Genomic DNA, 21,451 nt, shown 5'->3' with positions numbered 1-21,451 from the left:
AAACCAGGCTTGGTGGCGTGTGCCTGCAGTACTATGGAGGCTGCATATAAAGCTGCCGCCTCAGCTACCTGAAATTCTGTTATAAACCCCCCTCTCTCTCCCTCTCCCCCTCCCTCTCCCCCTCCTTCTCCCTCTCCCCCTCCCCCCTCCCTCTCCCTCTCCCCTCTCTCCTCTCTCTCTCTCTCTCTCTCTCTCTCTCTCTCTCTCTCTCCCTGCCGAATACAGAGAAATCCCAGCAGGCTGAGATTTCTGCTCTCTATTTTCTCTAACCCCAACTAGGAAAAGCATGATAAGAGTTTTGTCCTTTAAAAAAAAAAAGTACGGCCTGTCAGGCCACAGAATAGAAGATGACCCAGCCCAGTACACCCAGTGTGACTTGACTGGGATCTGTCCCACGGGTTCACATGCTGCCTCCCGCTTGAGGGACCGGATGTAGTTACTAGTCTCTTGTTCATCTACTCACAGACTTGAGTTTCTAACAGACCCCCCTCCCCAGAGGGTACATACCTCCACAGGTTCTGGCTGGATCCAGTTTTGCAGGCTCGGCCAGGAACAACTGATTGGCCCAGTACCCTAAGCATTTTATTACACTTTAGCTTTTCTTTTCTTTTCTTTTTTAAATCGTCCTTTGGAATTGGAGGTGTTTTCAGTGGCTGCAGGTCATGTTTCAGGGTGAGACTTTCCCTGTAGTGAGATCTCCGATGTGACTCACTAAAACCCTCCTGTGCACTTTCTGTGAATCTGGGAAAAGGGAATTGAGCTGAGCTGTGATGTGATGGTGGAGGGCTTGGTGGCTTGCCTCACAAGTTCAAGGCCTGGGTTCGGTTCCAGCATTAACACGGGAAAGGACAGGCAAGGGACAAAGAGCTTTTGTGACCCTGAAACCAACTTAAGCCTTCCACGACCAGGTTATCTGTGTGTTCACCCAGAATTGGAGTGTGTGGCTGCATTTCTCGATGGGCGGAGCTACGGAGAGGACAACTGCAGCAAGCCCTTTGCAGAAACCTGGCTTTCAGAAAGTTTTATAAGAGCTGGGCATGGTGATACACGCCTGTAATCCCAGCCCTTGGAAAACCAAGGGGGGGGGCGGCTGAAAACTTGGGACTGGTCCCAGTTGTGTATAGATCCTGTTGAAAGAAAGTTGAGACTTAGTAAGGATTGGCCCCTCGTCTCTTCCAGGGCCTTACACATGGGAGGCAAGCGCCCTACCACTGAGCTATTCTGTTTGGGTTTTGAGTCAGGGTTTACTATGTAGCCCAGGCTGGCCTTGAGCCTACAGTGTAGCCCAGGCTGGCCTCAAAGATCTGTCTCAATCTCCCAGGTGCTAGGTTTATAGGTGTGGTCCACCACACCTATGGAGGGTGGGGGGCAGCAGGATCTCACTATGTAGTTCAGACTGGCCTGGAGTTCACTATATAATAGACCAGGCTGGCTTCAAACTCACTGAAATCTGCCTGCCTCTGCCTCTGCCTCCCGAGTGCTCAAACCACCTCATCCCATGCTCCCAGCCTCCTTCGTGCTAGAATCACAGGCAGGAGCCTCTGTGCCCAGCTTTGTCTGCTGACATTAGGGAAGTGCTCCAGATGTCTCTTTGGAGTCGCTGTGCCCGAAGAGCGGATGTGTGGGGAGTGGGGTGATATGAGAAGGAGTGACCTGACCGTGAGGAGTGTGTGCTCTCATGAGATGTGTGGGGGAGTGCTGGAGCAAGAGCAGCCGTGGTGGGCCTCGGTGGCATTTCAGGAGGAGGGACTTGGGTGAGCAGAGGCAGGAAAGCCAGGTGCTAAGTCAGTGAAGCTAAGGTTCCATCAAAGGAGGAGGAGCCTGGGTTCCTTGGCATGGGCTGCAGGTTGACACAGTTGAGTAGTGAGTGACCAGCCTGTGAGGATTCAGGACAGCGTCAAGGAGCGAGGTTGAAGAAGGGGAGTTTAGGTTTCCGTTTTGCTGTTTCTTTCTTTCCCTTTTTTTTTTTTTAAGAGTGGAGAGACCTGCCAGTGTAGTGTTGGCAGAGTCAGAACACAGAGGCAATAAAGAGGCTAATTAACTGAGCAGTCCTTGAAGGAGACGGAAGCTTTGTGGGGGAGAGACAGACAGACAGGCGGCGACGGCGGCTTTTTAGTACAAATGCACTTGCCAAGATAGAGTAGCCTACTGGCTTCTGTTGTCGCTTCATACCTTCCCGTGTTTCTGCTACCACAGCATTACTGGCTTCTTGTTTGTTTAGGGTTTGAGTTGGAGGAGGTTTTGTGAAATAAGTTTTCATGCTAGTAGAGCCCAGGCTATCTGGGAACTCAGTATGGAACCTGCCCCAGCCTCCCATGTTGTGGGAGTAAGTACAGTACAGGTGTGCATCACCAGGCATCATTGCTAACCAGTACCACGCCTGATTTCATTCATGTCCTCTCTGTTCCAGCATCTCACCCAAAACCCCACATGACAGCAACGCTGTCCCAAACCGCCGACCTATGGCAGCTTCTGACTTTCCTTGTCCCTCCTGATCCTGACTGTTTTTAAAGATACCGATCACCTAGCCCTGGGGAGCTGAGGGAGAAGGACAGAGGAAAGTTCAAGGCTCGCCTGGACCACATCATGAAACTTTATCTCAAAAACCAAAACAGAAAGCATAGAGTCTGGGGAGATGGTTAAATGTTTTCCGAACATGCCCGAGGACCTGAGTTCCAGTTCCCAGAACCCACATAAAGCCTGGCGTTGTGGCATTGGAGTTTGTAGGGAAATGGGAAATAAGAGACACTCCCCCCCAGCTCTCAGGTGCTAGTCTGGTTACATAGCAGCAAATAAGAGACCCTGTCTTAGGGTGGAATGCAAGCTCCACACATGTACACTAAAGAACACACACACAGAGTTTTAAAAAACAGAGAAGAAGGAGAAAGAAATTCCTCTCAAAGTCCTTTGTAGACTGTATACAGTTTGATTTTGTCTCATTTTTCTTATGGCCCGTCTTTTACTACCATTTTTTTTAATCTATATGAGTGACAAAACAAAGCAAGTCCCAGTGAAACAAAGGGGGAAATCTTTTTTTCTTTCACTGTCACATGGATGGAACCATTTGGGGCCAGATGGCAAAGGAGCTTTTCGAAGCAAAACCAGACTGTTTCCATTTGGCTTTTGTTGGAAACAAAAAAGGTAATGAGGCCAACTACAGGCAGGGCCTCTGGCTGGGGTGCTGCCGCTGAAGTCTCTTCACAGCACGATGCTGGCCGCTTCTCAGGGCTCTGTCTGAGCATCCGTGCCAAACCTGCCTGGGTCATGTGCTGATGGACACGACCACAGTGGCCTGGGCAGTTCTGCAGCTGATGTGACTACCGCATGTCCGTCAGTTGTCCTGGAGGGGAATTTTTATTATTTTTCTTGTGATAAAATACTGACAAAGCCAACTTGAGAGGAAGGATGCAGCCCATCAAGGAAGAGAAAGAAGTCCTGGGGCCAAGCTTGGGGAGTTAACCTCATTACCTCACAGATGTGTAGCCATTCCCTGCTGCCTCCAAGGCAGACATGCAGGAACTCCTACCCTATGCTTACCCAGGAGCTCTTGCCCCCACCTCCACCTCTGCAGATGCCTTAAATACAATGATACTATATGTACATGTAACCCACACTTAACCTAACTTGATATAAATGCTGTATAAGTAGCTACACAGTATTGTTGAGGGAATAATGTCCAGCAAAGTCTGTACACAGTTAACACAGCGACTCCCCATTGCACAGGGACCTACCGAGGCGACTCTTTCTCATGCCATGGGGAGTCCCTTGGCATTTGATTGACAGGATGCTTTGGTACAGGTCAGAGCTGCCTGGTCCTTGCGGCTGGTCTCTTCTTGTTTAGTTTCTCCTGTAATTGAAGCGACGGGGTGGGAGCAAGGAAGGGGGCAATGGCAATACCCCAGCCACTTCCACCAAAAGCAAGCATCCCTGGGAAGAATTCAGCTCCTTAAACAATCCTGCCTGATTAGCCAAATGTGAGCTATTCAGGTTTCACAGCCCCACCACCCCAGCCAACCTAGCCAACCGTAGCTGTCTTTCCATTACGCAGAACAAGGCAACTAATGACTTACATTGCATCCCCTCCAGCCACTCAGCACCAGAGATCAACAAAAACGATAGCAGGTGTATGCCTGGAACCCCAGGCATGGAAGGCGGGAATGGGTTCTCAAGACCAGCCTGGCCTACACAGCAAGTTCCTGGAAAACCAGGGTGCACAGTAGGAAACTTGTCTCACAACCAAACAAGAGCTGGGGGTAGTAACGAACACCCTTGATCCCAGCGCTGTAGACTTGGAATGGAGCCCTTAGGTAGAACCAACTTCTGCCCTCAGCCGTGGCCCAGATGAGACCTGAGATTCCCCTTTCCTGCCAAGTTCTCTAACCCGTATTTCTTCCACACAGACTAGGGTAGCAGGGCTTCTTACATTTCTCCACCCCTTTACACCACAGAAAAACATTTCATGGCCTGAGGTAGATATGTAGGTATATCAAATATGTGTGCAGATCATTTCTGGTAATGAACCAGAGTCTAACTCAGGGCCCAGCCGAGGTCTTCTACCCCAGGCCCAATCCTGGTGCTCCCTATGTTTGGGAGCACTCCGTTGGAGGAGATGAGCTAGCCTGGCCCAGTATGACTCACCTCCCTCATAAAATAGTACTCTGTTTGGACTAGGCCTAAAGAGATTCCCATGTGTCTTGCTAAGGAGGAAAACCTGAGCAGTGTCTTTGAACACACAGCTCTTGGGTTCATGTTATCTTTGTAATTTCTGGTGTTCATGAGCTCTTTCAATTGTCCAGCCAGGGACTCTTTAGCTTCCGGACCTTCTTACTGGTATTTAGCAACGTCTTCTCTAAGAGAGGGACTTAGCAGTGTGGGAAGATGCCAGCCGACCATCACAGGAAGGAGGGTGCTGGGTCATGTGACCTTGGGCTATGGGATCCAATCAGCCCTACACGGCTGTGGGTACAGGCAAGGTGGTTTCTATAGGCCAGTGTCCTAGTGGCCCTTCCCATTGTCACCACGGGTACTCGATGCACCCAATCCAATTGCTACATCATGGGTAAAGTCAAGGAGAAAGGACAGGAAGGGGGTACTGTCCACACCACAAATTCTCACAGCTCTTGGGGCAGAGAATCAAGGTGGTGGCATGGGTTTAAGTGCTTTTGTTAGGATGGGTAGACCAGCAAAACCCAGTCTGTCTCCAATGTCCAACCAGCCACTGCACTGGAGGGCTGTGAGTCACTCCCAGTAAGCCCTGGTGCCGGTGATGAGAGGTCATGGTGCCGGGGAGTGGGGGATGAAGAGACTTGGCAGAAGGCCTCCCAGCAGCATCTGCCTCCACAATGCCAGGACAAGGGTTGGCTGGTGCATAACGGGCTGCTGTGGTGTTTTAAGTGAGGAGTCGTTCTGATATGTGGGCATGTGAGGAGTCGTTCTGATATGTGGGCATGTGAGGAGTCGTTCTGATATGTGGGCATGTGAGGAGTCGTTCTGATATGTGGGCATGTGAGGAGTCGTTCTGATATGTCACTCGCTGAGCACATCATGGCTGCCCCCAGCCCCCAATGTGTGTTTATCATCGCTCAAGCTAAGTCACAGACTTGTGCTTGGCATGGCACAGTATATACCTGGTCTTTCAGGAGGCTCAGGCAGGGGAATAGCTTGAGCCCAGAAGTTCTAGACCTGCCTGGGCAACAGAGCGTGGCACATAAAAATATCATTAAGCACCCTATTAAGCGCTCCAGATACTGACCCACCCTGCTACCCTGCCACAGTTCCTCCTCCTACCTGGAGCTCCTCACTCTCCTTACGATCCTTCATCACTTCTATGACATATGCTTTATATGCATGCAGTTAAACAGCCTGCTGGTATTTATATAGACTCCTAGTTTGAGTTCAGTGACTCCTGATTTTGTTGACCATTGTAAGACACACTTGGAGTAGCTTTTAACCATCATAATGCCTCTTCACCGCCGTAGAGTCTTCTGTGCCCGCCTACTGTATTACTTCTGGTAGGGAATTGTTTTGTTTTTCTTTTTGTGGAGTCAGGGGATTTGAGACAAGGTTTCTCTTTGTAGTCCTTGCCATCCTGGAACTCGCTCTGTAGACCAAGCTGGGCCTCCAACTCAGAGATCCGCCTGCCTCTGCCTCCCGAGTGCTGGGATTAAATGTGCGGCACCAGCAGCCCTGGCAGGAAGTGTTAATCCAAGTTTACTGATAATTTTGGAACATGGGTCGATCACACACTTGCCATTGCTTTCTGCTGCGGCCAGATGCACTTGGAGGGCAGAAAGGATGGTGCCAACGCTCTCTGCAAGTCTCTCCAGAATGTGTTGACTGTGCTATCAGTCAGGACTAATGCCAATCAACGCGTTGTGTATCTTGCAGCTTGCCGGAATTGCGGTGCTTGCCATCGGCCTATGGCTCCGATTCGACTCTCAGACCAAGAGCATCTTCGAGCAAGAAACTAATCATTCCAGTTTCTACACAGGTGAGAGGGGAGTTAGCACCTCAGCTCTGGAGCCTCCAAGCTGACCCAGGGACTCGGGCCTGGGAGAGGCTGGTTGCATGAGCCAGCCCTGTCCCTTTCAAGTGAGGTGGCTTTGTGAGTATGTATAGCTGTGTCTGTGTGTTTGCATCTGACTGATGTGGTTTCCTTCTTTGCCAGCTGGGTTTGTCATCTTGACCGTTCTCTGATGTGAAGTTGGGTCTGGCAAGGCCGATTCCACTCTGAGGGTGTAGGGGCCTCGGTTCACACCCAGTGTGTCTCCAAACCACATCATAATCTTAAGTCAGAAACCTTTGTCCTACGTGGATCTGCAGAGCCCGGGAGAGAGGAGGCTCCCCTCCCTGTCTCAGGCCAGCTTCCTGGGTGTACAGTCAAAAATTAAGATTAATGGGGGCCGGGACTGGAGGAACTTGTGTGAGACCCCTGAGAAAGAAAGTGACAGAAAGAAAATAAAGAGGTGAGGGAAGATGGAAGGGAGGAAAAGGAAGCCCATGGAGAGACTCAAGAGGCCATCCTTCCCTTTCTGAAAACTGTTTGTGCCGTAGGGTAGGCTTTCCACTTCCAGTATAACCGGGATCACCCGAGTCTGAACCAGCTTTTACTAGCTTTCTCTACACAGGTTTCTGGTCCTTCCTGCCTCCACCGCCCCTTCCTCTGCCTCTGTAAAAGGGGATGCCTCTGAGGGTCATCTCATACAGCTGCCTGCTTGAGTAAACTTAGCCTCTGGTTCCACCCTGCCTGGTTTGGAAGCAGAAGCCCCCTATTTTTAGTGATTCTGTCATGCCATCAGACCCAGGGTGACTTGTCACTTCCTTTGCACCCACCAAAGTTATTTTTACAAAGACAAGAAAATGGTCTGACATTATCATCTCCCGGGCTGCAGGGACCAAGGGCTATGGCTCCAGCCAGCCTCCCCTCCTCCAGGGCTCCAGTCCGCCTCCCCAGCCCTCCTTCCCTGGAGCCAGACTTGGCTAGGTAGGGGAGGGGGGGAAGTCTCTAAGCCACAGAGCACCTGAGCTCTCTATCTAGATCTCCTAGTTTTCCTGCCTCTTATTGTTGTTCATTCGCAGTTGGGTGGGGAAGGGCTGGGTGTGTTGCCCTATTGTTAAAAGGAAAGTTGGAGAAGGAAGGTTCATGGTTTAGGTTTGGCCTTTTGTTTCTTTTTTTTTTACTACAAGCAGAGATTTTAGGGAGCAGGTTTCCATAGAGCCCTGAGTTGTTTTAGCAACAGAGCTTTGAGTCTGTAGCAGGAATGCCACAGTGAGAGCAGGAGGGGTGGGGTGTGGAGGGCCACAGTGCATAAAGTAGCAGGACACGGGGTGCTGAGGGAACTCACTTCATTCTCCAAGCCATAGCACACAAGGGAGCTGTGAGCGCACTCCCTGGTCAGCAGGTCCGCAGGCACAAATGGCTACCTTCACAGGCCAATCTCCTGAGCAAGGGCCCTTCACAGGCCAATCTCCTGAGCAAGGGCCCTTCACAGGCCAATCTCCTGAGCAAGGGCCCCACAGTCCCCCTTCTAAAAGAGGCCTGAGTCCTCAGGCCTCACATCCTTTTGGCTGCCCCTGGTCACCTAGTCATTCTTTCCATCATCCAGGACTCAGGCTAGTTCTGTGTATTTTTAGATGTGGGAAGAGAATTTCTCGATGGTGACTGGGTGATCTGAGAGGAAACCGCTCCCAAGTCTGAACCCTTCCTGGGGTAGCTCCCTGGCTCCATCCCTGAAACACTACAAGAAACCGGGTATAATTCCCATCTCACAATCTAGAGAGCCGGGACACCTACCTGCCCAAGTTCTCACCCTTAGGACATAAACACCAGCTCTTCCTGGAATTCTCTGTGCTAGGTTGTGAGGGGAAGAAGTGACCATTGCACCCCTTTGTCAGGGACCACCTGGTTCCCCCATGTTTTAGCCCCTTGTCCTGGAAGCAGAATGAAGTGTTCAAAGCTGAACTCTTAGAAGGCACAGGCCTTTAGTACCAGCTACTCAAGAGCCCGAGACAGGCCCTGCCTGCACGACCATTACATTTTGGGGAAACTGAAGTTGTTGTCCCTGGGCAAAGGGCCAGAGAGGCTTTGTCCTCTGTGTCCCCTTTCCCATTGGACTATGAGAGAGGCCTTTTGTGTGAACCACAGTCCTCCGGGCACATGAACTACTCGGAGTGCCAGCTATACCCGGGCTGATATCCCTGACTTCATGTGGTGGCCAGCCAACCCTCGCAATGTGCCAGGGCCACCCTCCAGTCAACCTGAGTATGCAACTGACTTTTCAGGAAACCTGCTCAGGCTTTCCTGGGGTGAGACCACAGCTTGCACAGTCAAGAAAGAGTGTGTAGTGAAGCAGAGGCGCTGATAGCCTTACATGAGCCTTCTCTCCAGTCAGGCCCTGGTCCTCTCGTCCTGTCAGCAGGACACAGTCCCAGGCTTACGTCACAGAGCTACATTTTTCTGGTCCCACACGCACAGCTCTTCTTAGTGTGCTCTCCTTCTAGAACCATAGCCAGAGGGAAGGAATGTAGGAATTTAGGCCATGAGTATCCACCCCTCCTTGGGACCATCTAGATGCGAATGTCCCTGCTCTGGCCCATGATTGTTTGCTGCCTCGGTTTCCCCCACCTGCAGCCGGCATAGTGAGCATGCACACAGCTCTCTGAGTTACCACGCTCAGCACACAGAATGCCAATGCCTGAATGAGGGGAACCAGCCACAGGAGGGAGAGAAAGCAAGAATGTGCTGGGGTGGGAGAGGGAGCAGAGTGGGGGACAGTTATTTGGGGATATTGAATTTAAGCAATGAAGATGAGCCTAGAAAATGGGCTTCTCTTCCACACGAGCGAACAAAGGGAAATGCTTATGAGGTCGAGTTGGGGCCTTGAGGGGAGGCTGCTGTGTCCTCCCTAACTGGACCCCAGAGCCCAATACACAGGTGGGACAGAAGACCCTGATTCCTGTGCAGAGGACACCCTGACATACGCCACTATCACGCTAGCCCTTCATCTAAATAGACCTATAATGTCACCCCAAGAAAAAAGAAAGTACAATAAACAGCCCTTAAGCAATTTAGCATAGAGATCCTGGAGAAGGCCCTCTGACAAATAAATTTTTCCATGAGTCAGACAGAAAGCTAACATTCACTTGCTTTATAAAGGGAACACTCTGTCATTTATCACTGCCAGCCCTTGCTAACAAGTGTGGGGTGTGGGGCTGTGTGCGGCTTTCCCAAAGGGAAGCAGTGGACAGCTCTTTTTTCAAAACTAGCCAAGTGCTGGGGTGGAGCTCAGAGGTGAGCTCTCGCCTCGCCCCGCCTTCAGGAAGTCCAGAAGGGTCTGAGCTCTCTCTAGCCGTGCAGGACTAAAGCGGTGAGTGGATCCAATCCAAGGCTCGCACTGGGTCCATGACTAGGGATGGGAGACCTTCTTCCAGATGGGCCACTCTGGAGCTTAAAGGCTGCTGCCGGGGTTGCTGTCTTTTCTCCTGACTAGAGAGGACTCGCAGACACTCCAGAGCTGCAGATGTCTGAGCAAGATTTAAAGCCAACGGACTCTTTAGTTTAAAGTCTTTCTGGAGTGGATCTGCCATAGGAACTGAGAGGCCCATTAGGGGAGAATTCTCTCCTACATGAGAAATGCTCTCTCCTCTTAGAGTTGCTTACAGCTACCACAGCTGCCCTGGCTGTCTTTGCCAGGGTGTCCAAGCTCCCATACTGGGGTGTGGACTCAGAAGAAACGCATCTGTCTTGTCTGTTTGCACTTGATTCCATTTCATGTGCTTATAAACCCTTTTGATCTCTTAATGCCACCCCCCATTTATTCAGCCCTTGCTCTGCCGCTCAAAGGAGTGACCTCATCCTTCACTGTCTTGCCCTGATGTGACAGTCAGAAATCTGGGCTGTACCACTGCCTCACTCTGCGGTTGTCCCCCTGGCAGCTGGCGCCCCTCAGGGGGGCCATGCGCAGGACTACACTGCCTCCCAAGTTCAGGCCCCTCTACATTTGACTGACTAGGAAGATGACTTGAGGACAAGCTGCGTTTGTCCCCTTGCCCAGTCTGGGCCAGGCATGCACAGAAACAATACCCATATTCACACCCCGTGGGGTTTGCCAGTAACCCCACGTGACTTCACGTCACGGCAGATGGGAGGAGACGAGAGAGGCACAAATGCCCACTGTGTGTGCTCTGCCCAGTGCTGCCCATGAGCATTAGCTGCAGGCCAGTCCCACGGTCTCCTGCCTGCAAAGTCCAGCCCTACACTGGGTGCTGCAGATGGGGGACATTGAGGTCACTGGGTCACCTGCCAAAAGTTCTTCTCATGTAGTGTGCTGTGTATCGTGAGAAAGCATCCTATCTCCCCTCTCGTTTCCGGGTCAAATGAGAGAATAGGGAGAGAGTATCAAGTACATAGAAACAGCCACGCGGTTTTTGCAGTGGCAACCAAGTCCTTACATTGTTGAGATTAATAACCGTTGGCACTTGCCATGCACCTGTGGATTACGTCCTCACGGCAGTTCTGGGAGACTGCAATGTTGCCATGCCCCTTTTGTGGTGCTAAAAATGGAACCCAATGCCTCTTGACAGTGAGTCACCCCAGTTCCGGTCACCCCATTGCTTTTAAATTCCTGTGTGTACATGTGGAGGCCAAAAGAGGTTGCCAGATGTCTCTGGATGTCTTCCTCTGTGTTCTCCAGATCATTGCCTTAACACAGGGTCTCAGTGAGCCTGATGCTCTCCTTTTCCCAACCCCAGTCACCCCATATTTTACAGACAGAAAAATTAAAAAATTTGCAGAAGCTAGGTGTGGTCACATACTTTTTTTTTTTTTGACACAGGGTCTCCACATAGCTCTGGCTAACCCCATAACTTACTCTGTAGACCAAGCTTACCTGGAATGCATAGAGAGCTGTCTTCTGTCTGCCTCTGCTTCCATATACTGAGATTAAAGGTGTGTTAGCCAGGTGTAGTGGTACACACCTTTAGTCTCAGCACTCAGGAGACAGAGGCAGGTGAATCTCTGAGTTCAAGGCCAGTCTGCTCTACAAAGGGAGTTCCAGGACAGCCAGAGTCACATATAGAGATCCTGTCTCAAAAAAAAAAATCCCTCCTCCCTTCCCCATGCCAAAAAAGAATAAAGGTGTGCCAGCACACCTGACTGACGCACGCCTTTAATCCCAGCACTCAGGAGACAGAGGCAGGCGGATCTCGATGAGTTCAAGGTCAGCCTGGTCTACAAAGAGTTCCAAGCCCGACAGAACTACATGAAGAGAGAAAAAAAAATTTAAACACACACAGACACACACACACACACAAATTTTTTTCTGAGTAAATTTCTCTGGGATTGCAGAACTGGCTTTCAAAACCAAGCATTCTGAACCAGAGCTGAGGCTCTTGACATGTCACAGTTGCCTCCCAAGGGTGGCTAGAGCATGGGGAGCAAGATGAGGAGTACAGGGGCTGAAGACGTGGGTTAAGACTTTCAGTGAGTTAAGAGTGCATGCTGCTCTTACAGAGGACCCAAGTCCAGTCCCTCGAACTTATGTTGGGTGGCTCCAAGGACTGGAACACTCACTTCTTTTTTTTTTTTTTTTTTTTTTTTTTTTTGGTTTTTCGAGACAGGGTTTCTCTGTGGCTTTGGAGGCTGTCCTGGAATTAGCTCTTGTAGACCAGGCTGGCTTCGAACTCACAGAGATCCGCCTGCCTCTGCCTCCCAAGTGCTGGGATTAAAGGCGTGAGCCACCAACGCCCGGCTTTGGAACACTCACTTCTAACCTCCAAGGGAAACTGCATTTGTAAGCACATACACCAACAAAGACACACACATACACAAAAATTTTTAATTATAATATATATATGTAATAAAGTATATATGTGTGCATATACACACACATACATACATACAATGGATTATGGAGGCACTACAACCTCTCTTGGTTTTCCTAAAGAACTTGGGACAGAGGGGACCTTCACAGGGTTTGTCCCTGCTCAGCATCTATGGCTGCTCAAGAGTGTCATTATATGATAGATTCTATGGGCATAGCCATGGTGAGCTGGAATAAATGTAGCCAAGGACGCTCCCCTGTGGTTCTGGATTCGGGGATTTGCATTCTCTGGGTGTGGGCAGGAGTCAGGCTCTGTCTATCCCCACCTCTTCTTCCCCTTGGCCACTCACACCGAAGACATAGGCATGACGTCACTCACTCTCCCCTTAGCGTCATCCTTTCACCTTTAACTTATAGTAACTGATGGGACTTTTTGGCATTTAAGATTGGCATGTGTGCATGCTTTCATGTATGTGGAGTGCCTGCAAAGACCAAAAGAGGGTATCAGATCCGGAGAGCTGAAGTTACAGGCATTTGTGAGCTGCCCAATATGAGTACTGGGATCCAATCTCCCGTCCTTAAGCAACAAGTTCTCTTAACCACAGTTCCATCTCTCCAGCCCCAGAAACACATCTTAACTAAAGGTCACTCCGCACTTAGTAACAGTGTTGGAGCTGAAACAAGGTTCTTCTGATTTGATACCACCTCTGTGTCCTTTGTGCTAGAACAAGAAACAGTGTTTCCAGCGTGGGAGCTTGGTTGCTACATGCCTGCGCATGCAGAAGGGATTTCTAAGGGGAATCATGGTCGCAAGTCCCAGGCAGTTAGCCCCAGTTTGAGGGGTCTAAGTTAATCAGCTCAAGTGGGAATCTAATGGGAAGGAACATAGCAGACTGAACTGAGGGTTGTGTCCTAAGTAAAATCTGAGGGTTCCCGTCCTGGGGTCCCTTCTAGGAAAACAAAGGATAAGGTAGAGTCTAGACATGCTAGAGTGGAGTTCTGGGACAGAGAGGTAAGAGAACCAGGAACAGAGGTAGAGAATGCTGTTTGGTTAAGAAAGTGGGGCTCGCTCTCCCTGGAGTGGAGGCAGTAGGCATGGAAATACGGGGGCTTGCAGAGGAAGGGGCCGGGGCCCCAAACTAACATTTCCAAACTTGTGTCCTTTTCCTTCCCCCTCCCCTCAGGAGTGTACATCCTGATTGGAGCTGGGGCCCTCATGATGCTGGTTGGTTTCCTGGGCTGCTGTGGAGCTGTGCAAGAGTCCCAGTGCATGCTGGGATTGGTGAGTATTCCTTCTGGACTCGCAGTGACAAGTCAGTCTTATTTTAGTGCCGTTCCTTTCCCCCAAATGTCACCAGAGCCAATGCATGGGACAGGTAGAATGGGTGGAGTAAGGAGGCGCCCAGACAGCTAGGCTCTGCTCAGCCTCCCCAGTGTCCTCACTTCAGGCCCAGACTGGTCCCACCACCATCTTGCCCATGGCCCTGCTGCCCAACTCCAAACTAAAACCCGTCAAATACCAGTTTAGAGCGGACTGAGCCCACATTTCCCTCCAGAATGCCACGAGACTCCCCGCTTTTCCCATCACCCCTTGCTGCCTGCTCTCCCCTGTGGTGTTTCCGGCTGACCCGCTGGAGTCCCTCTCACCGCATCTCCTGTGTTCTAGTTCTTCGGGTTCCTCCTGGTGATATTCGCCATTGAGATAGCTGCGGCCGTCTGGGGCTACACCCACAAGGATGAGGTAAGAGTTTCCCAGGAGAAATCTTGGGTCCTGCAGCAATTTGAGTTTCTGAGCTGGGGAGAGGGTTGATGAAGATTGAAGGGCCCAGGCTAGTCACTTGCTTGACTTTGACTTTCCACAGAACATACATTTCCCTGAGGGAGCAGGCCATGCACTCCTCAGGTGCGGGGACGTAGAGCTTAGCCTGCCCTGTGTGGCTAGTACATAGTAAACATTCAAGAGTATGCGTTATGGAAGCCTTTGTGTTTGTGTACCCATCAAGCTAAGCAGCTCTTCCCCCGACCCTTAGAAAGATTGCTCAGAACAACATGGCTCTCTGTAACCAGGCTCCCTTGTTCTAATCTGTAACTACACACCGTAAGTGCCACACCAAACGCTAACCAAAGTCCCCAGGTATCCGAGTTCCAGGTCCCCACTTTCAGGAATTTTGCCATCTAGTGTGGGAGAAAGATGTTTGACAAGTGTCGCACAAGTCATTTATAACCAAAAGTACCTTGAGATTTAAAAGGTGAAGTTGGACAGGGGGACCCAACTCTCTTGGTTTGTAGAGAAGGGAGTATAGACCTTGAGTGATATAGGGAGTCTTGGGGGTAAGTGGGAGGGGTAGACAAAGGAAGGGGCTGAGCATGTCTGAACCTGAGTTCCTGTGGTGAACTCTAAGGAGTTGTAGACCAGGCTGGCATATGCTAGTGTGGTATTTGAGGGTGGGGCATCTTACACTCTTCAATGACAAAGGAAAAGAACAGGGACTGTTGAGTTGAAGCAGGATCCCTGTTTTCAACTATCCAACCAATAAAAGAATTTAAGAAGGAATGGGGGCTGGAGATCCCCAGTACCGTACCACCGCCTCAAAAGGAGCTTTGCCAGGTAAGATGGCGAGTTCCTGTGGTCTGAGTTACTCTGGAGGCAGAAGCAGGAGAGGCGCTGAGAGAGACGATGCTAACGGCAGTTAGCCAGGTACTTGAAGATGTATTCTAGAAACCCCTCTCTACTGTTGATTTGTTTGTCCCTCGTAGGTGATTAAGGAAGTCCAGGAATTTTACAAGGACACCTACCAAAAACTGAAGACTAAGGATGAGCCCCATCGGGAAACACTCAAAGCCATCCATATGGCGGTAGGTCACCTCAGCAGTGGAAACCCCTGACCCCTCTGGCACATCCCTACAGGGTCCCCTCTGGTATTTCTAGATGGGGTTGGCATGCCTCTTTTAATTTTCTTTTTTTTTTTTCCTCATCCCCATTCCTGCTTTCTTTCTTCAGTTGAACTGCTGTGGCCTAGTGGGCACCATCGAGCAGTTTTTCTCGGACACCTGCCCCAAAAAGCAAATTCTTGAATCCATCCAAGTTAAGGTAAAGTTAGAGCAAACCTCTGGCATCCAGCCCTGTTGTTTAAGCAAACCCCTTCAAGAGCAGGGATGAATATAGTAACATTCTTCTCTGGGGCCTCTGACCTCAAGGAGAAGCAAGACAAAGGCCAGATCAGAGACATAACGAGGTCCTCTAGCACCTGGAATACTCACCTCTGCCCAAGCCCCTAACCTGAAAGCAAGCATACTCAGTGAAGACTGCTTCTAAGGCTTTAGAAACAGGTCCTGCTTGGTCAGGTTTCCTTAATCCAGAAGCAGAATAATAAAATTATGGTTCTCTAGCCACATGTGAACAGACCCCAGAGGGGGCGATCTTAGTGGCAGAGTTCATGTCTGGTGGGTGGGGCTCCAGGTTTCATCCCCTACACTGAGAAAAAGAGAAAGGGGGGGAGGGATAGAGGTTGGCTCAGTCGTGAGAGCACTTGTTGCTCTTCCACAGGACCCAGGTTCAATTCCCAGCCGTGTATCTCAGAACTATCTGGAGCTCCAGTCCCAGGGGATCCCATGCCCATGTCCGAGCTCCACAGACCAGGAACAAACATGGTGCACACGCATACATGCAGACCAAACACGCACACATAGAAGTAAATGGAAAAAAGGAAAGAGACCTCCCACCACCACCCCCATCCCCCTGCTCTGAATGAAATCTTCTCAAGTTGAGGTACCCACACCTCCCATATCTCTCATTTCCCCCTTCTGCCCATCCTGGACAGCCCTTATGCCCAAACACACCTGTGGCAGTTAGCTCTCTGGCCTCCAGGCCTCCCAACACGAGACAGGAGTCAGGCAGTCAGCAAAGAGGAAGTACACACCCAAAGTCAAAACTGTTTGTGATCCCGTGTCTTGTTTGCCTCCCCAAGAACTGCCCCGAAGCCATCAATGAAGTCTTCAACAGCAAGTTTCACATCATTGGAGCCGTGGGCATCGGCATCGCTGTGGTGATGGTGAGTGGCAGGTGTCAGGGAAGAAATGCTCCTCGTGAGCTCCGCCCAGGCACCGTCAGAAGTGCTGCATCAGCAGCTAAGGCAGCCCTGGCTGTCCTGGCCAGGTGCATGCTGTCAGGATTTCCCTTTTACTGCTAGGAATGGCTTGGGGATGGCCGGGGGTAGGGCACTTGGCTAAAATGGGCAAAGCCCTGGATTTCATTCCCCACACTGCAAAGACAAGGAAAGAGGGTGGGGAGAGTCCTCATCTGCATTCTGTGCCTGAGGCCGAGTTCAGCATTAAAGCTGCACGTTATGGTCGCACCCTGAATGCTCTCTAAGGAGGTGGCTCATGCTGCTTATCTCGGCAGCTGGCTGACTGTTGGAATCCAAGACCTTCGTCTCCCCTATATCAGTGCCCTCCTAGACCTCATAGCCCGGCGTTCATCTGGACTGGGCAGGGCTGTTTCCCTTCCGCTCAGGCAAAGCCCCGCTCCGCCTGTCTTTGCAGATCTTTGGCATGATCTTCAGCATGGTCCTATGCTGCGCCATCCGCAGGAGCCGAGAAATGGTCTAGAGTCTGCCGCCACCCCAAGCAGGAACAATGGCCCCTGGAGACTGTCTGGCTGTTTGTTTTTTTGCCACTAATATTAGTATTCATTATGCGTTTCTAAACAAAAGTTATTCTGTGTATGTCTTTTTAATGCTTTACTCATTATTGACATTTGTAGTTGAGGGGTCTTGGGGTTCAGTTTGCTTTGACTTTTTTTTTGGTTGTTTATTTTTGCTTGTTATGTTAAGCAAAAATCCTGCAATGAAAGGTACTATATTTGCCAGACTCTAGACAGAAGATATTGTACATAAAGAGAATTTTTTTGCCTTTAAATAGATAAAAGTATCTATCAGATTTAATCAGGTTGTAAGTTATATTGAAGACAATTTGATACATAATAAAAGATATAACAATGTCTAGGACTGCTTGCGGATATTTCTTTCTTTAAAATAGTTTTTAGAACTGCGTGGATTGAAAGTATTTTCAACTTTTTTAAAAATCTGTACTCTTTGGCCCACCTTTTGATCCCAGCACTCGGGAGGCAGAAGCAGGTAGATCTCTGTGATTTTGAGGCCAGCCTGGTCTACAGCGTGAGTTCCAGGACAGCCTCCAAAACTACACAGAGAAATCCTGCCTCAAAAAACAAACAAATAAATAACTGAGATGAAATCTGTAGTCCAGGCTGGCCAGGAATTCTCTCTGCAACTTAGGCTGACCTCAAGTTCCAGGAAGCTCTCAGGCTTGGGGGCAAGCACCTTCAGCCTACTGAGCCACCGTCCATCTTACTGACCCAGGAGTTACTGCTTAATGAGTCTGGAGATTCTGTTTGGGATAATGAAGTTTGGGGAGAGTAAGTCAAGTTTGCTTTCTCAAATCCCACAATCCCTGGCCCTGGATCCCTCCTCCATTCAAGCATTTAAAAGACCGCTGGTGTGGTTCTGGTTGTGGAAACAGGCTAGCCATTAGTTTTGTGTAAGTTACAGAGTGGGTCTGAGGGAAAAGGAAACATCAGATGACAGAGTTGTCCATATAAGGATTTCTGGAAGCTGTTCTCTTCCCCTCACTATGCTGGCCTATGTGGGGGGGGTTCTCCACCCCACCCACCTTCAGCCTTCATGCTGACTTGGTGAGTCCTGAGCAGATAATGCAATTGTCCCCACTCAAGTCTTGACCATCAGACCCCTGGAAAACTAATTCAATTTCTTTCCTTTTAAATTGGATTTTCCCAAACCATCTGCTTCCCTTATGGAAATACAGGCAAGGTCAGACCTTCTCCTGCCATGAAACCTCTGCAAAGCTCCCAGGCCAGACCTGCCTTTCTGGCCAGGCAAGACCTTGAGTCCTGTGGGGGTAGGGTGTATTGTTCTAACAATCCCTACCTATCCTGACAGCCACTAGCACCCAGAAATCTCAGCGTGACTTGAGCTCGTTGGCTCACAGGAAAGCCTAGAAAAGCATTGTTCTGGTGGCAGGAACAGAGGACATCGTTATCCATGTTCAGTCCATTATCTGACATGTCACTCATCAGGAGATACCCAGGGCAGTAGTTAGAATAAGCATTTACAGGGCTAAGATGTGACTCAGTGTAGAGGGTTTAAATAGCATGGGTGAGGCCATGGATTCAATACAGCGAGAAAAATCATGAGCATTTCTATGTGTGCCGTGGCTGAGCACATGAACTGTGTGTGGCAACATGGCAGCCTCAACATATCAAGGCCCAACAGGTGTGATATTCCAGGACTCCTTTGATGACCAGGTTACACAGCCCCTGAAGTATCCTCAGAGTGTGGGAGGTGGTAGTTTACCTGAATTTCCACAAGGATGAGTCTTGATTGACATCTGACATAAGTGATGGCAAAGCTTGTTCTTGTTTGTGTGTGTGTGTGTGTGTTTTTTTTTGATTTGTTATATCTAGTTCCCTCTGGCCTTGAACTCACAGTCCTGTGTCAGCTTCATGAGCTGGTATTACAAGCATGCACCAGAGTGCCAAGTGAGGTCTGGTTTTGATTAAGGTTGCTGTCACATTTTAAGAATATACTTAAGCCTGGTGGTAATGGCACACGCCTTTAATCCCAGCACTCGGGAGGCAGAGGCAGGTGGATCTCTGTGAGTTCTAGGCCGAGCTGGACCGACAGCCTCCAAAACAATACAGAGAAACCCTGTCTCATAAAATATATACATAAATATATATTTAAACCAGAGCATCATGGTATTCACCTTTAATCCCAGCACTTGAAAAGCCGAGGCAGGAGATCAGGGAATTTAACTTTGGGCTATGTGGTAATTTGAGGTGAACCTGGGCTACAGCACTGTCTCATAAAGAGAGAGAGACAGAGAGAGAGAGAGAGAGAGAGAGAGAGAGAGAGAGAGAGAGAGAGAGAGAGAGAGATTTGAGGTGAACCTGGGCTACAGCACTGTTCCATAAATAAGTAAATAAGTTAAAGCCAGGTATGATGATGTATGTCTTTAATCTCAGCATTCAGGAGGCAAAGGCAGGGGAATGATCTCTGAGTTTCAGCGCCAGTCTAGTCTAGAAAGCAAATTCCAGGATAGCCAGGGATACCCTGTCTCAAAAAACAAAAATACTTAGAATAGTACACTGAAGGCATTTTAAAGGAAGGAAAAGGGAGAAAGCATCCTTGTGTTAAAGCCGGGAGAGGGACGGACACACACACACACACACACACAGCTGCTCAGAAACAATGATGACCGAATGCAGCAGCTCTCCTGCAATACCTAAGAAATGAAGAGAAGGGCCGGGCGTTGGTGGCGCACACCTTTAATCCCAGCACTTGGGAGGCAGAGGCAGGCGGATCTCTGTGAGTTCGAGGCCAGCCTGGTCTACAAGAGCTAGTTCCAGGACAGCCTCCAAAGCCACAGAGAAACCCTGTCTCGAAAACAAAAAACAAAAAAAAAAAACAAAAAAAAAGAAAAGAAAAGAAATGAAGAGAAGGGAGACGATGAAATGAACAAATTGAAAAAAGGGGGACTCCCCTGACTGTCTGGGAAACAATCTGTGGCATCAAAAGGGACAGGGGTGGGCTGGACTGGACACTGGAACACTGCTGTTCTTGCTGAGAACCCTCACTCAGTTCCTAGACTCCCAACCACCTGTAACTCCAGCTCCCTCACCCAGGGAGCATACGCACATCCACGTAAATAAAATCTCTTAAAAATGTTTTAAGGCAGCCGGGCGTTGGTGGCACACGCCTTTAATCCCAGCACTCGGGAGGCAGAGGCAGGCGGATCTCTGTGAGTTCGAGACCAGCCTGGACTACCAAGCGAGTTCCAGGACAGCCTCCAAAGCCACAGAGAAACCCTGTCTCGAAAAACCAAAAAAAAAAAAAAAAAAATGTTTTAAGGCAGGAGAACTTTCAGCTCTTCCCCAAAGGCCCAGCCCCTGGAAAAACACAGCCCGAGGTCAGCAGCCACACCCTCTGTACATCTGGCTGCCCTCCTGTTTCCTTCTGGGCCGGCCTGGAAGTTCCTGCCAGCTGCAGAGCTGCACATCCTCCTGGAAATGCCCAAGCGACAGACAGCACAGCCACAGGTTAGGCTGAGTGGTTTGGGCGGCCTTCTGGGTTTAAGGTGAAGGCGAAGAAGGCAGGTGCTGAGAGCAGGTCACCTCTCCTGGGAGCTTCTGGATGATGAGAACAAGGAGTAATCATTTTCTCCTTCAGCAGTTCAGCCATTGTGTGTAGCATAATTTATAGCTCCTTTCAATTGTAGTTGATTGGGAATTGTTAAATGACCAGAGGAGAGTCATGGTCTAGCCGGGAAAACAAAACCTACAGTAGATCATTCATCATGATCAATTTAATCTGGGAATTTGGTTAAGTCCTAGCAGACTGAGGGATCTCTCAAAGAACAAGGCAGTAATGTGAATGAAGAAACAGCTGCCAGCCCTGTGACTGGGCCCTGCCGAGCAGGACTGCCTGGAAGAGGGTGTGTTCCTACAGCTGTGGGTTCCTTTAGAGGGATTCGGAGAGACTAATTTTCAGAATGCTGGAGTCCATGTGTAATATTACCCATCATACCACACACTTCTCTGAACCCTGAAAGGTGATTTCTAGAACCTTTCCTGGGGGCTCAAATAACCAACAAATATATGGGGGAAATGCTCCCTCCATATCATTAGTTATGAGGAGAGACATCAAAACTACAATGAAGTCATCACCCCGTTCCTAGTAGAATGACTGGCTATGCTGGAATCGTTAGGATGTAAGCTAGTCTAGCCACTATGGGAACCAGCACTCTGCTTCAAAACAACTAAAAACAGAACTACCACATGATCCACCCACACCGCCTCCTACAAAGATCCCTGCACATCTGGGTTTCTCACAGCACTACTCAAAACAGTTGACAAGCAGATTCAGCCTAGATGTCTATCAACCGGCAAGAGCATAAAGGAACTGTGGTATGCATACCCAGTGAAGTATTACTTGGCCATGAAGAAGAAAGAGGTCTGCCATCTGTCACACGACAGAGCTGGAGGACGTGATGTCAAATGAAAGAGCCCAGTTTCAGAAAAAAACAAGTCTCGCATG

At 49.6% G+C, this 21,451-nt stretch overlaps 1 protein-coding gene across 1 annotated transcript in view; it reads left to right on the top strand.

The window, feature by feature from the left end:
• Positions 1 to 17,319, top strand: part of Cd9 (CD9 molecule) — a 32,594-nt gene extending 15,275 nt beyond the window's left edge. Inside the window, exons 2-8 of the mRNA XM_040738147.1 lie at positions 6,388 to 6,490; positions 13,505 to 13,602; positions 13,987 to 14,061; positions 15,078 to 15,176; positions 15,322 to 15,411; positions 16,289 to 16,372; positions 16,863 to 17,319. Coding sequence (XP_040594081.1) covers positions 6,388 to 6,490; positions 13,505 to 13,602; positions 13,987 to 14,061; positions 15,078 to 15,176; positions 15,322 to 15,411; positions 16,289 to 16,372; positions 16,863 to 16,928 — 615 coding nt within the window. The 3' untranslated portion in view covers positions 16,929 to 17,319. The remainder of the gene's footprint in view (positions 1 to 6,387; positions 6,491 to 13,504; positions 13,603 to 13,986; positions 14,062 to 15,077; positions 15,177 to 15,321; positions 15,412 to 16,288; positions 16,373 to 16,862) is intronic.
• Positions 17,320 to 21,451: the final 4,132 nt, after the last annotated feature.

The sequence above is a fragment of the Mesocricetus auratus genome, unplaced genomic scaffold (genome assembly GCF_017639785.1).
Source record: "Mesocricetus auratus isolate SY011 unplaced genomic scaffold, BCM_Maur_2.0 Super-Scaffold_100676, whole genome shotgun sequence".
Classification (NCBI taxonomy): domain Eukaryota; kingdom Metazoa; phylum Chordata; class Mammalia; order Rodentia; family Cricetidae; genus Mesocricetus; species Mesocricetus auratus.
Note: the sequence above shows the minus strand (reverse complement) of the source record. Positions and strands in the feature narration are given on the sequence as shown.